This window comes from Urocampus carinirostris, chromosome 2 (genome assembly GCF_059441175.1).
Source record: "Urocampus carinirostris isolate Australia breed hairy pipefish chromosome 2, RoL_Ucar_1.0, whole genome shotgun sequence".
Classification (NCBI taxonomy): domain Eukaryota; kingdom Metazoa; phylum Chordata; class Actinopteri; order Syngnathiformes; family Syngnathidae; genus Urocampus; species Urocampus carinirostris.
Window position 1 is genome coordinate 32,777,589 of NC_142350.1, and position 15,005 is coordinate 32,792,593.

A 15,005-nucleotide genomic window follows, 5' to 3' on the forward strand; every position below is an offset into this window, starting at 1 on the left:
TTCTATTCTATTCTATTTTATTCTATTCTATTCTATTCTATTCTATTCTATTCTATTCTATTATAAGAGGAACAAATCCATTAGAGAAGGTGGCCAGACGTTGGTGAAATGTTTCTGTTTTCATGGGAGGGATGCTCATCTCGTACTTGGCAATTGCGTATTTCAAAAATACTGCGTCGTCATTGTGACACATCTGGAATGTCTTCAAGATCATGTCTGTTGCTTCTTACGCTCAGCAGCTATTTTTGTGGAAGCCTTTTTAGGGGATTGCAATGATTGCAACAGAACAGTGTCCATTTTGTTGCTTTTTTCCCCTGTAGAAACGGCACAGTACTCAACTCCAAGATTGTATCAGTCACCATTAAACCCACCCCTGCTTCCCTTTCTGCTCCAGTTAATGTGGAATTTTCTCACTTGTACAATGTGAGTGTCAAATCAATGTCAGAGATTCAAGCCAACATTGCAGTCTATGATTTTTTTTTCTAAATACGTTTTTCAATTGTTTCCTCCAATAGGGCACCACGAACCAGACGTGTATATCGTGGGATGAAAATGAAAGGTAAGATATCATGTATATAAGATAACTAGCTTTCTTTGACTCTATCATATATTGTTTTTGGGGGGCTTTAAGGAAAATTGCTTCCTCTTGTCATTGCTGTGTGACCATAACGACTCTTTTGTATTCTGTTGAGGCAGCACTTCATCACCAAGCCGCAGAATTTCACTTAATTAATGTTGCGGATCCATGTGGACACATTGCCAAACGCAAATAGCCCCGCCCCCAAGTCAACAAACATTTCGGCAAACAATCAACACTGTGCCATTATTGAAAGAGAAGACTTTTAATTCTGTGAGCTACTGCTTGTGAATGTAAAGATTGAAGGCCTGCCTCATCTTTGGTTTTTGCAAAAAGTCTTTCTCTGTAGTCTAGCACAGTGGTCCCCAACCTTTTATATACCACAGATCACTAAAATGTCTGACAGTATTCTAGCGGCCTGGCCCGATAATAAAAATAATAATAATAACACTAATAATCATTGCCATAAAATCATTGTGAAATCACTAGACGATTACGGATGTAGACGACATAGAAAAGCCATTAGATTTTATCTCATCGTTACACTATTTTTACTCATGGTACCAGTTGTTAGATAATGGAGAAAACAAAAAGATATAACTAAATGCAAAAAAAAACTCGACGGGGGAAATAATTTTGCTGTATCTAATGATGAATCATAATTTGCAGGACATTAAATAAATCCATTGTATATTTTTTGTATTGTGTACATAGCTTACATTGTAGTTATCTTAATCATGGTCAAGTCTCAAAGAGCTGTACGGACTACTATTACACCACCCCTTGATCTAAACCCTTAATAAGGGCAAGGAAAAACTCAAACACCTCAGCAGGACGAAAATGAAGAAACCTTGAGGGGACCGCAATTGAGGTAATCCCCTTTCCAGCATGACCAGGCTGCAATAGATTTTGCAAGGTTGTCAACAGACAACACACGGATATCATCAACTTAAAAATGGGTAGTAACGAATGTCTAGTTGCTTCCTGAGGTCAACATCATTCATAAGCTGATGGTGACACCACATTGGGGAAACTCTGGGGATATATATATATATATATATATATATATATATATATATATATATATATATATATATATATATATATATATATATATATATATATATATATATAAGTAAGCGCAACCCACACAAGTTAAGGATTTCTTTTACTGATTGATTGCTTTTCATATTAATTTTTAAAAATGTTTTTTAAATCTTATTTTGCTTATTAAATGAAAATAATATTTTAGAACAGTGGAATGTTTTAGCGCAGCATTTTCTGAGGGAAAATCCTAGTTAAGCCTAATATCAAACAGACCCTAGCTCCAGTGGCCCCAAGTAATTGAGTTTGAGACCCCTTGCACTAAACTGTACACGCAATTTTATCCCAAAAACAATTTCATACTGTACTTGAAGCGATGATGCTAAAACGAAAATATACATCCGTGGTAGTTTTTTGTTTTTGCATACATTTTAATTACTTGTTTGTGATTCTCTTATATATGATTTTCTTCTGATGTCCAGAAAAATAGGTACCCGGTTTTTTGGGTTGCATTTTTACATTGTCCCGCAAATAAACGCGAAACGTGCAGCGCGCCGCCCCAGAGACTCCTCATCACCGCATTCAGGGATCTCGCTGCGCCTTTGGGTTGCAAATAACGAAGATATAGCGCCTTAACTAGCCGGCTTGTAGCGGTGGATTGGCGGCTGCTTTCTTTTGCCTTTTCGCTGTCTTATTTTTTGACCGCATCGTTTTCTTTGTGTGTGTGTGTGTGCATTTCGATGCAGCTCCTCCGTGTTGGGATCTTGGTCTGCTCGGGGCTGCAAAACGGTTCTCGTCGATGCATTTAGAAGCAAATGCCTTTGTGAGAGACTGTCCACCTTCGCCATTTTAGCACGACTTCACCCCCAAATGGTAAGTGGGAACCCGTCTTGATTTCCGACCAGCTCAGAGCATCTTTATGTGCAGTGTAATGTCCACGCAGCAGCCTTTAAAAAACCCAGGGCGTCATTGTCATTACATTATCAACAGATCCTCCCCCTCTCCCCATCTTTGTCACTATCTCTCTGCCTCGCCAAAGCATTGCTGTGAAATGACCAAGCATGCCTACCATAAATATATATTATTCACGTCACAGGATTGAGCATGTTTGCTTAAGCCAGGGGGATGAGTAACATCCTATACGATTTGCAGATAGTTGCATCGCATTAAACTACAGTAAGCGCACATCTCATGTGCTCATATGGTCATCATATGTATATGTGTGCTCCCTCAGAACACAACCAAATGATGCCTTCACAATGTGGCTGCAGTTGGGTACAGTCGAGCAGTAATTGTGTTGCATTAGCGTCCCAGAAATCAAAATATGACCGGAGCATACCACTGTTCTCACCAGAGAAAGCACAACCTATCTCCGTGGGGAGTCTTCAATTATTTCCATTAGTTATTATTAGGGTGTCATTTGCTTAAAAACCTTTTCTTTGTCGGTTACCTTGGTAACATTTTTCGGAGAGAGAATCAGAGTTCAGGCCTGTTCTAGTTCGATGGGAGGTTATGTTGTCTTTATGGACAGGATGGCTACCATTTTTGCATGATGACAATGTTCTTAAATTAGAGTAATGTTTTTTTTTTTTTAATTTCCTTGCTGTGCTGACCATGTTTGTCCATGTTGAGATAATACATGTTTGCACATCAATGAGCTAAAGGGAAGAGTTGGAACACTATGCAACATTGTTGTTTTCATAAAATCAATCATTAAGTAATAATTCAATATTCAAAGTGTTTATTGTCATTGTACAGTAAAGAACCACGATTCCCTGCACAATGAAATTCTTATTTTGCTGTCCACACAGTTACCAGCGTAATAAAACTAAGAAAATATATACATGTATACATAAAAGAATATTACAAAGATAAAATGAAAATAGTGATTTGAATAATTATCAAACATACATTAACTATCACATATATTTATTACACTTGTTATACGTATATATATATATATATATATATATATATATATATATATATATATATATATATATATATATATATATATATATATATATATATATATATATATATATATATAACATAATTCGATGGCCGCAGCACGGTGGTTAGCACGAGTGCGGCACAGTTCTGAGGTCATGGGTTTAAATCCAGCTACCAACTTTCCTGTGCGGGGTTTGCATGTTCTCCCCGTGCTTGCGTGGGTTTCTTCCGGGCACTCCGGTGTCCTCCCACATTCCAAAAAACATGCATGTCAGGTTAATTGGCCGGTCAAAATTGTCCCTAGGTGTGAATGAGTGAGCGAATTGTCTGTCCCTGTGTGCCCTGCGACTGGCTGGCAACCAGTTCTGGGTGTCCCCTGCCCACTGCCCGAAGATGGCTGGGATGGGCTCCAGCACCCCCGCGACCCTACAGAGGATAAGCGGTGCAGATAATGGATGGATGGATGGATAATTCGATGGCCACCTAACCAGGAGCTGACACGATTGTCCGCCATCTTGCAGCTACAAGCACCTCCAAACGTTAAAAACCTTGTGAAAAGCTGGGCAGAGAAATTAGAAGAAAAGTGATGTGCTTTGGTCACTTTGAATCTACGTATTTTGTCATATTACTTGTTTTTTGTAGTATCAGTTTTCGGTTGCACTACACGTTATCACGGAATCTAGTGGTTGAATATTACAGACTATCCCTTTAAAGGGGCAGTGTGTAATATTTAATGCTTCTTTAGTGGTGCAAGACAAAAATGCATTCAATAAAAATTAAAAAAAACATTGTTTTGAATACTCGGCAAAAATACATGAACTATCATACCAATGTTGATTTTTATAAAAAAAAAAAAAATCGACAAGAAATTGTTAATTCTTTTACATACTGTCGCCGCTATGTTTGTCTTGCGTCCTGCTGCTTGCTCTGGCTCTGGTTTTCTTCTGCATTAGACTAAAGTGCCATCTTGTCGTCAAATATTACTCACTGGGGCTTTAAACCTTGGGGTAAACCAACTTGAAAGCTATTTGGTGCTGACAGAAATTATTTTTTTAACTTTAGGGATAACGCTTTAAAGATTAACTAACTCTGTATATAAACTTTTAAGGCTCATTTAACTTTTGAGTTCCATAAATCCTTTTGTGATGCTAAAGCTTTAAAGCTCCTAAGCAGAGTATATACAAATTCTTGAATTGCTTGATGAGGGAAAGCTATAAGGTTTTACTCTTGTAATTAACTCTTAACTAACACGAAGACTGTAACTCAAAAGTGTCAGCAGCCTGAAAGCTTTTGACACTATTTTGACAATTTAGAAAAAAGGGTAAAGAAATTATTTATGAGAGTCCATTTGTGCTCGTACAATTTTTTCAATATATGCATATAGAAATCATCATTATTTATTACAAGATACACAAGTTCAAAACAATACATGTTAAATAAGAAAAGTAATACTTAAAGGAGCTGTACAGATTTCGGAACCTTGTTACTCTCTGCCGCCGTCTCCAGGCTTAAATTCATGATTGCAACCTCAGTCAGTTAATTTATGATAAGCCTGCAAGAAGGTAAATATCTTAGACGCATTCAGATAAACTCTTATTTTTTCCATCCTTTTGGGGCTTGGGTTGGGTTTTTGACTCGGCTAGAAGCAGGCTTTTTCCTGCTTTCTCCATTTCCAACCTATACTGACAAATAGAAATAAAAAAAACCTTGCAGCTTGATGTCACTCTTCAGCTCTCACTCCTTGAACCTAACGTGTTTCGCCCTGAGCAGATCTAGTAAGAATAAGGTAAAAGCAGATAGGCACCGTGGAAAATAAAGCACAAGGGCTCTTTGAACTCAGTTGGTCATTGTTTAAACCAGGGGTGTCAAAGTCAAATGGACGGAGGGCCAAATAAAACATTTGGCTACAAGCCGAGGGCCGGACTGTCCAATCTTTACTGAAACCAAGATTTAACCTACTGAAAACACAACAAATATATTACAATATGATTGGATAAATAAAGCAATATTTTCTTATGACTCTGTCAGTCATTTTTAATTTCAGCAGGCACAAAATACAAATGTCCTTTTTATAAAAAACTCATAACATATCTCATAACAACAACTCATAACCATTTTCTATTTTTATTAAAAAGAAATATTGCCTCGAAATACAATAAAATAAAGTGCAAAAATCTCTTGTTACTTAAAACCAATAGCAATCAACACACTGGACCTCATCTGTCCTGCTCAAATGTACATTGACTTTCCTTTCTGGGCTTTCTCTGGGTTAGTGTGAAAAAAAGGAATTACTGATTAACAAATAATAACAATCAAAAGTCATTTTCTCTGCTAAATAGGAGACAATTTTATCAAAAGACTGTTGTCCACATCAAGATCTATTTTCCATGAAAAGCCGAAAAACAAGAAACACTCCCAGGACAGAGTCGGCAAACAAAAACAACATAGTCAACATAGACAATAAAGCTTTAAAATTCCCGAGGGGAAGAACAAAAAACAAGACCTTCTTTATGTGCATATTTAACTTTTAAACTTGAACGGAGTAAAAACTTCAAATGTGTAATTGCACGGGAAACATTACTGTATTATTACTGTATTTACATACATTTATATACAGTACTGTATTACTACAACTCTACATTACTTGTTTGAGGCTGACGCTGATACTTTTCCAGCTACCTCCGTGAACATGTACTCCAACTCCCACCTTGTTTGAAAGCCCCGGTTTTTAGTGTCCACCTTCCGTTTAGCCATTGTTGATGGGTATATGTTGGCTAATTTTTGCTGTTATGCTAATGACTGCTGCTGATCGACTGCTGAATAAATCAAACCGCCTCCCGCTTTGCTCCCGCTCGGCGCGTCCCCGTTGCATTGTGGGAAATGTAGTATTCATGCGTACTGCGGGCTGCTGGCTTGCAGCGGCCTGCGGGCCGGATCTAATAATATATCGATATCGTCACGCGGGCCAGGTAAAACCCTCTCGCGGGCCTAATGTGGCCCGCGGGCCTTGACTCTGACATATGTGGTTTAAACAAATTCTTAGTAGAGAAAATATTTAACTGAACTTTTTAAGGACACCTCAAACGATGCATCCCACCTGGAAAATAAGCATATGTTTTGTCACCAAGGTAAAATGTATTTTTTTCAGTTTTTATTTTACTAGATTGTTGCAACAGAATTTCAACTCAGTTAAGTATTTGCTTGATCTGTTTTATCGAATAATCAAAGATTCGAATGCAATAAAGTGTAGTCTCAATCCCTACAGTGACTTTAAAGGACATTCATTCAAATGAACTTTGTAAAAACTGTGTTTTGGTTACTATTTTGGCTCAGGATATGTTTAAAAAGGCAAAAGTTGTTGAGCATTTCCTAAAGTAAAGCAGCAATGTGGTGGTCTGAATTGTGAATGTTCTCAAGAATTGTTTTTTTTAAAAACGTTATTACATTTATCTTCATCTATGGTGCAGCTCGGTTTCTACTGCAGCCGAGCACTACAATGCACTCCAATATTCTGGTGTTATCTATTCAACTGTTGGGTTTGAAAGGCATACTATAATATTCCTCATCAATATCACTTTGCACAGTGACACTGTCCTGTATTATCTTGGTAGTGTGACGCTGGCGACCTTGCAATTTGTTTTGTGTGATGAAAGGGATCTATTGAAAGGGAAAATAAGGGTTGAATTCAATAAAAAAAACGGGATTCGATTTTTTTCTGTTTGTGAAGTTCTTCCTTAACTGTTGCCTGACTGATTCTTTGGTCTAAGATGATGGGGAAGGCAAACGCTTCTTTTTCTGCCCCCCCCCGCAATCTATTTTTTTTTCAGATATCTATGGGCCCTGTGCCAATTATCTACTGTGAATTTCTTACCCGATTCTAAATGGCCAAGCCAGTCTGGCTGTAACTAGCCTCCTACGGACCCTGAATAATAAACACCTCTCTCTTTTTTCTCACTTGTACTTTCGATCTTCTTTTGTACCCCTCAGTCATTTTCCCCCTCTGATGCCGCATTACATTTCCACTTCCCAGCTTTACAGCCTACATAACCTATTACACTCTTGCTGTTATTTTTCATGCTTATTTTGCTCGGCTAAAATCTGCTACGGGCATTAAGCTTGGGGGGAAAAAAGGAGTAATAAACATACACTGCATTTTAAAAAAGTCTTAAAACTTAGCTTAAGACATGGATTCTCAATTATTTGAAGTCACGCATCCCCCGGGCAGCACGGAGGCGCAGTGGTTAGCGCATGTGCGGCACAGTTCATGTCTTGGGAACCTCCTGCGTGGATTCAAATCCAGTGCGGAGTTTGTATGTTCTCCCCATGCTTGCGTGGGTTTCCTCCGGGCACTCCGGTTTCCTCCCACATTCCAAAAACATGCATTTCAGGTGAGTTGTCTGTCCCCGTGTGCCCTGCGATTGGCTGGCAACCAGTTCAGGGTGTCCCCTGCCCACTGCCCGATGATTGCTGGGATGGGCTCCAGCACCCCCGCGACCCTACTGAGGATAAGCGGTGTAGCTAATGAGATGAGATGGGAGACGCATCCCCCCTGAGAAGAACAAATACTCTCGTGCACCCCGGAGATGGATCTTTTTTTTTTTTATCACTTAATATTGGTGTGGACAAAACAACAATTGCTCGATAATGGTGGTAACACGTCCCCTCCGACCATGCCAAATCTATGCCTTTTGGCACATTTTCACTAAAAACGTACCGTATTTTCCGCACTATAAGGCGCACCTAAAAGTCTTAATTTTTTTCAAAAGCTGACCATGCGCCTTATAATACAGTGCGCCTTATATATGGCTCAATATTAAATCGCAAGGTCTCGCAACTTACGCAACAGCCGCCGACTCGATTTTCCCCCGAACGTGGAGTAGTCCGCGGTGTATGCTGGGATTTATATACCGGCGTTTCATTGCCTTACCAATGTGTCAATCATCATTTGAATCGATCGCTATTGGCGTTATTCGGAGCCTCGGATAGGCTAGAGGGCCGAAACAAACCCTGCAATTGGCCGAAAAAGATGTGTCAATCATCCGTTAAATCGATCGCTCTTGGCTGAAGTTATTCTGAGCCTCGGATTGCCTAGAAGGCCAAAACAAACCCTGCAATTGGCCGAAAAAGATGTGTCAATCATCCGTTAAATCGATCGCTATTGGCTGAAGTTATTCGGAGCCTCCGATTGGCTAGAGGGCCAAAAAAAACCCTGTAATTGGCCGAAAAAGATGTGTAAATCATCCGTTAAATCGATCGCTATTGGCTGAAGTTATTCGGAGCCTCGGATTGGCTAGAGGGCCAAAAAAAACCCTGTAATTGGCCGAAAAAGATGTGTCAATCATCCGTTAAATCGATCGCTATTGGCTGAAGTTATTCGGAGCCTCGGATAGGCTAGAGGGCCGAAACAAACCCTGCAATTGGCCGAAAAAGATGACTGAACAGCAAGCTTGCTAAACCACGCCATAAAGAAACATGTTTCATTAGTCTGTATTTGTAAATATTTGACTCTCCTGGATTTACTGCACTCACGGTTGTAAGAAGACCATGATTGCGTATCATTATTGAACGTGAGAACTTAGCTGAGCTATGCGGCTTTATATTTTCCCAGTATCTTGTTTTAGAACGATCTTGATGTTGCTGTGATGAGTTGAGTGAATTAAACTCAATTCCAAGTGTTTATTGTCATATGCACAGTAAAGTTGCGAGCGAAAAAGAAAATAGAAACTAAGGAATGGTTGGCATTTCTTGAATCCCAAGACTTTAACCTTCCGAATGATATTTGAAATGATGCATTTGAGTGACATTGTACGGACACTGCATCCGCACGTGTTCTCGACACGTATTTGCGTCTTTGCTAGCTTTGGGAATGTTAAGGGGGTAATAAGTTTGACTGAACTATCTGACTGTTTTGTCGACATTCCCATTGTAGAGCCTCATAATCCGGTGCGCCTTATCTATGGAAGATATAGGACCAAAAACTATTTTTATCAAAAACTGGAAACCGATATTAAACAGGACAAAATAAATGGGACCATTACTGGACAGGCAATACCAACAGGAAACAAAACCAAATCAGAACCCACGTCTAGCGGGGCAGAGGTTCGTTGACGGACTGACAAACGAAGAGTGACAGCACTGAGCTTAAATAGACGGAAAGCCAATCTGTCACTGGGCCGCAGCCGGCGCTACGTGGGCACGGCCAACAGGGTTGGGTAGGGTTACTTTAACTTGATTACTTTCAATTACTTTTGGATTACTCCTATACCAAATATGCTAATAAAAGACAAAATAGACTAAATATGAATAAAATTATGACTCACAACACGTAGTAAGCTTTCTCCCCTGGATTTGATCTCTTTGATCTCCGGCAAAACTAACATAAAATGCGACAGAAACAAAACAAAAATAAATCCAAACAGCTTGCCAACATCGTTTTTGCCATTCCATGTATTCCGTTACTCTCCAAGCCTGCACAAAATTGAGTAATTTTATTCATATTTAGTTTCTTTTGTCTTTTATTAGCATATTTGGTATTGGAGTAACCCAAAAGTAATTGAAAGTAATCAAGTTAAAGTAACCATACCCAACCCTGACGGCCAATTGGGCGCCATGGCAACCGTGACATTTTTCGGACTATAATTGGTGCTAGTTTTTGTTTTTTTTGTGAGTACTTAACCCTTGGATGTATGACCTACCAGTACATACACTCTTCCATGAGTGGGGTCGATAATTAAAAAATAAAAATGCTAATGGAATCATGTCATACACATGTTTTAAGACGAATACCCGGAATATGGCAATAATACAACTTTTTTTTCCCAAAATTTTGAAAAATTGCAAAAATAGTTTTTGATCCCTCTTATGCATCCAAGGGTTAATACTATTGACATCCCTTCGGGCCGTCAAGCTATTGAAAAGCAAAGACGTGTCTAAATTATGTCAATAGTCACTGGTCCTTTTGTAGTCTCCAAATGGCCACTTTTGGAAACGCTGAGACATAGCTTTAGAAAAATGCGCGAAAAACTAATGTTTAGTTTTTCAGATTTTAAGGTTAAGGTTTCATCTATTTGACGCAGCTGTTTCCCAACTAAGATGCCCGTGCTATACTCATCTTGCATGTGATTGCAAATGAAAATTCAGGCGACGATAAAAGCCTACCATTTCTGTGTGATCCAACTTCGGTTGTTCAAATGTTGCAGTGATTATTTCAGTTGGGAACAACACTTCAGAGTGTTACCTTTCAAAAGAGACCAAAACTGACCATGATCTCCAAGCGGTTCAACAACAGCATTCAATTTACTTTGGGTACGTCTTGCATTGAGAATTTAGGTGAATTTTACCTGATTATTAAAATGTTAAATTCAGGTAAACAGCACCCTCTTCTGTGGAGCTTTGTTAGGGTTGCTGTCTGTAAATCCTTGAAAAAAATGCAGTGTTATGCGAATACACAATAACACTACGTCACATCGCAATGTCGATTAGAAGTCTATTAATCGTACAGCCCTAAATAGTAAGCAGTGTTCTCGTTTGTCCGCGTCCCTGCGTCCTAGACGCATTAAATTTGCTGGGGACGCATCGTGTCAAATCAACGTACGGGACTTTTTTGACACGAAATTGTCATTATCATTTTTTCACAAAGATTTACAGCACTCCAAACTTTTCGTCAGGCAGATCCGCCATTGTTGTTTTAGTCTCGCTGTTCGAGTTTTCGTCTCCACGCTGATCTTGAGTTGTGTAGTGAAAGTCCGTCTCTTCTTAGAGAACCGTCTTTTTCGGCTCGACTCATTAAAGAGCCGGCTCTCAAACGACTCACTTGCTTTGATGCATTATATTACAAATGATTATGTTGTATAAAGAAGTTATAAAAGGAGAAAATGAAAAAAGACAGGTTTGTGGTGATCCCTTTTAATCAGTAGATTTCCAACAATAATTTAATGCAGAAATTGAATTAATAATTTGAATAAGAAAATTTATTATTCTACGTAATTATATTTGCATGTATTTTTTCCTTCTACGGTGAACGTCCAAGCGACTTCTTTTTTAAACTTTTTTTATATAAACCTCATTCATGTTGAGCAATTCAGTGTCTCAGTCGGACTCCGATTTGTTCGAACCGAGAGGCGTTCGAAAACCGAGGTTCCACTGTATATGATATAAGGAAACACATGTACAATATAACATGTTAAACTAAATAAATAAACATGTTTGAAAAAAAAAAGTTTTTTTGTATTTTGTAAGGAAAAATACGACAGTTTGTAAGGGCATGGAGCACACAACATTTTGGGGACCCATAGATCTCTGTTGGGACCCATAGATTTTTGTGAATGCGAGTCCCCGGGAACACTGAGTAAGCACACTGGTCTTTGTCAAATTTCCTTCTCTTAGCTTTAGACTTTAATTTGACTCTTTACCCTGTCTTTGTTTTAACTGTCTCTGCATCCTTGTTATTTTTTTTCATGAGGTCATTTGAGGCACTGCTACACTTTGTGTCTACACTTCATACTCAATGCTCTTACTCTGTGCTATATGAACTTCCTGGTGGCTAAATGTAGACAAAACCCTCTGCCAATGAGAGCGACACTGCGCCCTAGTCCAGTGGGGGTGCAATTGCACTTCATTCTGGCAATCGACAAAAGCAATTGTTTTGAATTAAATATATATTGTTTCTCGTGTTTCATGTTGATTAAATTTGTTGATATTGGGCGAACGTGGCCAAAAAATAATAATTCTTTGGGCGGTTTTCAACAATTGGTTGGTTAGTTGGTTGGTTGGATCACTTAACCACTAGGATCGTAGGGGCACCTATTCCTGTGGTGTGTCTCTGCAAGTATAGCCTGATGGCGCACGCCTCTCCTCGGGCCACCGTTTTCAATTTTATCAGTCTTGACAATTGTGATTTTAACTGATTTCAATCAATCAATCCAACACTTTTGGTATCGATCAGATCTGTAAATACATGGTAGTTTAACGATACCTTTTATTTTGGAAGTGTCATGATTCTTCAATAATTGAAACCTTCTCCCTGTAGTTAGTTTCTAATTATGATAAAAACCACAGCACAGCGTTTTTAAGCACTAAAAATGTTTCATTATTTATGATGTAACTACAACACAAACTTATACAGTATAAAAATACATACAATTATTTATATTACAATTGCTTTAGAACTGAGAATAGATTAAAAAATAATCGCAGCAATTTAACAAACATACAAAAATACTGTATTACAATTTCAGCAAGACAACTAAATTAACTTCCATTGCACAGTATTTAAAAAATAAAGTCAGAAATGGAATAAAGTCTGAATTGTGTTTCATTGGCTCTGGTGCCAAAGTGACAACATATTTTTTTGTTCAGGAACAGTAACATTTTTACATTTTTGGTTGCAGCTCATTGCTCTGTTTTCACGTGTTTCTGTAAATTGTTGGTGTTGACACAGTAGAGGACCACTATACCACACAAATCTCTCATGGTATTGTCCTTTTCTGTAGTTCGAAAAAAAGTACCACTGTGCTGCGCTTCCTGTTTGCCACTGTCATTTTTAGCTTTTGGTAGGATTTGGTCCTCTCTTCTGACTGGCAGGCATAATGCAACAGCAGGCCGGGAAACAAAAGGTGCAAAAAGTGTGCACATCAGTCATGACTAAGGCATACACTTAAAGAGTGGCCGGGGACACTGGGTGAGGGAGAGAAGGGCTGCACCATATACAATGAAAAGTGACAGTTTGAGGAAATTGGTTGAAGTTTTAACAAACGCTGTTATGTTCTGTGATGATTTGTTATTGTGTTTGGGTTTAGTCTGAGTTTTGGCTTCATGGCTGTTCATGAGTCTGTCGCTCTATTGTCAACTTGTATTTTTTGCACTTTTGTTTGTTGTTCCCCTTCATGTTGTTAGCCTATCAGCTCACCCTGCCTTGTGTGGCTTGTCCAGGTGTTTATGCTTTGTTTTGTCGGTGAGTGTATTTAAATTCATTTTTTTTCCCGCTGTTGTTGTGTTTGTGTCCAGTCATGCCAATCTTTCCGACATTGGCCCTTCGTGTTTGCAGCTGTTTTGTTTGTTATTCTAGTTCTTGGCTCCCTGATTTTGGCCATTGTGCTTTCGCTGAATCTATAACTTTGGCTAAAGGTTGGTTAAACCACAGCCTGCGAGCCATATACAGCCCGTCAGGCTTATTAATTATTATTGTAGGAGTTAAAAAAAGTACGATGAATACTAATGTGTGGCACCTCTTATTCCAAGTGTCCCTTCCTGTACAGGTTAAGTCTAACGTGCACATATCTTTTTTTGCTATTCAGCTTCTTCTTTACATTCTTTTTATAACAATGGATTTATATTTTTATTAAATAACAAATGTTTCGGTGCCCCTCATGTTCCGTTGTCCTTCCGTAGTTCTCTGTTCTTGCTATGCAACTTTATCAAGGTATCAAATCATCCCGCGAAGATGGTGGGTACTGTGGAAATCGGAAAATTGGCATTGGAAGTTGCTTAAAAAGTACTGGAATTTGGCCATGAAAAAGGTGAACAAACCCTGGTTCTTGCTTCTGTGCTCTTTGGTCAAAAACTTTTCCCTGACAAACTCAGCCTCATAAAAAAATCAATATACTACTCTTGTCATTTGCAGAATTTGCTTTAAAACCCCATTCAGTTGTCTTGATTGTATTAAAAATCAGCACCATCATTGAGTAATATGAATTAAACTTTTCAATTCCTGGCCACTAGATCAGGATTCATGAAACTGTTTAAGACAAATTCATGTCAACCAATTGCCCTGCACTCACTATTCAATAGCGATTACATTTGATATTTTGTGAATTACCAAGGCTTAGCATTCACGCCCTATCTAAAACCTTAAGCTCCAGCGCTTGAAACAATTCAAACAGTAAAAACCCAAAAGTCAAATGCTTTGAATTGTGAAACATTTGTTCATATTTAACATGCACTTGAGTAAAAAATAAAAATTCCAACTACTTTAATTCAGTTAACCCAATCTGTTCACTTTAAATGCTTTAGTTTGTGAAAAGAAAGGATTGCTAAATGACACACCACAGTCGTTCCAATGTTTAGCCATAGTTTCCATTAAAAACAGCATGTATCTTTTTAGGTTTCTCTTACCTCAGATTTCAATTTGCTGGTAGGGCTTTTACTCAAAGTCAGAAAGCCCCGCTGATGCACCTGAACAATTTAGTGTCTTGCAGTGAAAGCACTCAGCAGCATCTTTGACACTTCTCTTCTGTGTGATTAAATTGGGTAAACTCAACGACAGTCTTACTGTTCTCATCAGTTTTTTCTCTGTAGGTTGTCATAGAGATTTTTCGAAAGTGTTTCTTCGTAGCCTTTCATGTGCAACTTCTTTACATCCTCGGTAAATTGAAGGAACGGTGGAGAGTAGGGATTCACGCTTGTAAGGGTTTACAGACTATGCAGGCACACA

The 15,005-nt window shown here is 38.5% G+C and overlaps 1 protein-coding gene across 6 annotated transcripts in view; it reads left to right on the plus strand.

Moving 5' to 3' along the window:
- Positions 1-15,005, plus strand: part of adgrb1a (adhesion G protein-coupled receptor B1a) — a 196,570-nt gene that overhangs the window by 122,916 nt on the left and 58,649 nt on the right. For all 6 annotated transcript variants that reach the window (XM_088326219.1, XM_088326221.1, XM_088326224.1 and 3 more), the window contains 3 exons: positions 321-423; positions 516-559; positions 2,368-2,494. In XM_088326219.1, the coding sequence (XP_088182345.1) occupies positions 321-423; positions 516-559; positions 2,368-2,494 (274 nt within the window). The remainder of the gene's footprint in view (positions 1-320; positions 424-515; positions 560-2,367; positions 2,495-15,005) is intronic.